Source organism: Perkinsus marinus, assembly GCF_000006405.1.
Source record: "Perkinsus marinus ATCC 50983 genomic scaffold scf_1104296965544, whole genome shotgun sequence".
NCBI lineage: Eukaryota > Perkinsozoa > Perkinsida > Perkinsidae > Perkinsus > Perkinsus marinus.
Genome location: NW_003204294.1, coordinates 1 through 2,314, shown reverse-complemented (window position 1 = coordinate 2,314; position 2,314 = coordinate 1). Strand labels below are relative to the sequence as shown.

Sequence of the window (2,314 nt, the reverse complement as noted above, 5' to 3'; positions counted from 1 at the left end):
ATACCAAGTTCATTCATGCCTCACTAGCACACACTGGCAATATCGATCCTATCTGGGATATTACACCCGCTCAGACGAAGCTCTACCATAAAAGGGCTCATAACAATGCATCGAACGGACACCCAGAAACCATTGAAGAGATATAATACAACTCGACGACAGGAAGTTGTTCAAAATAATAGAGCTCGAAGGTAATCCAGCAGTAGCGAGCTGAGTATTGCTCATGAGGAGGCGCTCCCTCCAATGGGACCGCCAGCCTCTGTACGATCTGTTCAATATTACCTCCTATTACTTTTTCACCATGTATCTGATAATGAACCAATACGGCGGCTGGTCTAACAAGAGATCAACTCACATAGCCGAGACGTATATGAAAATAGCTACCGGCCAGAACATTGAATGTGTGTTGATCATAAGCTCTGCGAAGGGTGTGGCAGGATCGTGCCCGCCCCAGTCTGTCCTGGCAGGCCAGGGGATGTCCGCTCGAGTGATTGAGGGAGAGAGCAGCTGAAATCAGGTATCACGACAAGATGGTCTCAACGCGTCACCAGAGCCCTTCTGGGCCTCCTCCCAGTGGCCCTAGCCACGGCATTGGACATCAGCGACGACATAGAAGTAATCCTGAGTGGGAGTTCAGGCCCCTCATATGCGAGGTGGTGCTCACCTGGCGAGATCGGCGACTTCTGCAGTAGGGGGCTGGGAGGCAGTTGGGGGGCGATGGAAAGTCATGTCGGATCGCCGAGAAGCTCCTGAGAGATTTGGAAGTAGTGTGGGGGAAAATATGTACATGGTCATCTACACGTGTTGGTGACAATGTGAAAATTCTGAGGAAATTTTGGGAAAATTCTCATTGGTTTCTGTACACTCCTACCCGAATTCGTATGTTAACCTCTATAGGAAACTCCTGAGCTCAGCTGAGGGAAGCAATGATATATTCCAACAACGCTCCTCCCGCGAGTTGGGACGACATTCTCGCTCTCCCATACGAGCTCATTCTAGAGCGGCTCTTCTAGTATTCCAGGTGCAACACTAGGCAAGGGCTTTTTGACTGTACGGCACTAGAACCAAATCGTGAAGACGTCATCGGCTGCTGCTGCTCAACTCGAATAGAGCAGACTAACGAGCGAGTACCCATGTTCACCCAGTGACTGGAGCCTGCCTGCCAACGAAGGCATGTGAGGGCATCCAGCCACCATAGAAGGTGCACCCCAAGCCTCTAAGACGACGACCATTACTTGCGTGCGTGATCTTGCTCAGTTGTCCAAGTAATTTCGTGGCGCGTGACAAATCCCAAAGTTCATGTTTTCCTTCACGTCCTCATCGTTGAAGTTGATTTTACTGTTATCGCACCCCGACTAACGATAGCAACAGTAGTAGTAGCTCCCACGTGAACGCGTCGAGTCCGACAACTCGATGGACTCAAACGGAGATCCTACAAATACAGCGCGACCCGAGCACCAACTGGATCGTCTTCCCTCCCGGTACTGACCACCCGTGGTAAACCTCTAACGAACCTCCTCTGTAGCTGCCAATAGCGTTTTCGAGTGGCATTATATGTGGGCTGCCGGGACTGTTTTTCAGGGCGGACGATATCATGGCCGAATCGTTTTGCCCAGCAAATACCCGTTCGGACCGCGGGTCGTTATGGTAAGCTCTCATACGAGGCAAGGTTAGTATTCTTGCTCAGCTTCTGACCTCAAACGGTCGTTTTGAAGTGAACGAGAATATATATTTGTCAATTTCAAGTTATCATCCTGGGCGGTGGCAGCCCGCGTTGGGTATCCGCACTGATGGAAGCTCTCAGAAGCTTCATGCCGACCCCTGGTGAATCTTCAGTCCCATCCACGTTGAGACTTGCACTATACAGGAGAAGGAGCCATCGGGGCGTTGGATTGGCCTGGGGAGACTCGTCGGCAGTTGGCGATGGGAAGTCGATCATGTAAGATGTGTGAGGTAGTAGTGGTGATGGTGGTGGGCCACTCGAAGCTCTGGCGGAGACAGCCAATGAGGATCTCTTCCCGGGAGGCGATGAGGAGGAGGACCTCCCTCAGCAGGAAGGCCAAGAGGTGCCCAAGCCGGTGCCATTTGTGGCCTTCGGTGACGAAGACAGGACGAGGGAGTGCGATAGGGAGGCTCGAGACTCATTGACTGTAGACAGTCCTGAGAAGGAGCACCACATTGAATATTCGAGAGAGCGATAGGAGGGCGGATGAAGCGACACTAACTCGACGGCGGCCACCGAGAAGGATCTTTCTATTCATGCAGGTGACGCTTGTGGGGTCATTTGATGCAAGATGATATTCGTGATGATATT

At 51.6% G+C, this 2,314-nt stretch overlaps 2 protein-coding genes across 2 annotated transcripts; both read left to right on the top strand.

Moving 5' to 3' along the window:
• Positions 1-1,525: 1,525 nt before the first annotated feature.
• Positions 1,526-1,939, top strand: Pmar_PMAR020905 (non-canonical ubiquitin conjugating enzyme, putative; the record flags this gene model as incomplete). The annotated part of the gene is made up of 3 exons (XM_002769598.1): positions 1,526-1,647; positions 1,688-1,824; positions 1,868-1,939. Coding segments are annotated over 3 exons (331 nt in total), but the record flags the coding sequence as incomplete, so codon positions are not given.
• A 21-nt stretch (positions 1,940-1,960) lies between these two features.
• On the top strand, positions 1,961-2,201 carry Pmar_PMAR020904 (hypothetical protein; the record flags this gene model as incomplete). The annotated part of the gene is made up of 1 exon (XM_002769597.1): positions 1,961-2,201. A coding segment is annotated over one exon (241 nt), but the record flags the coding sequence as incomplete, so codon positions are not given.
• Between the last annotated feature and the right edge of the window lie 113 nt (positions 2,202-2,314).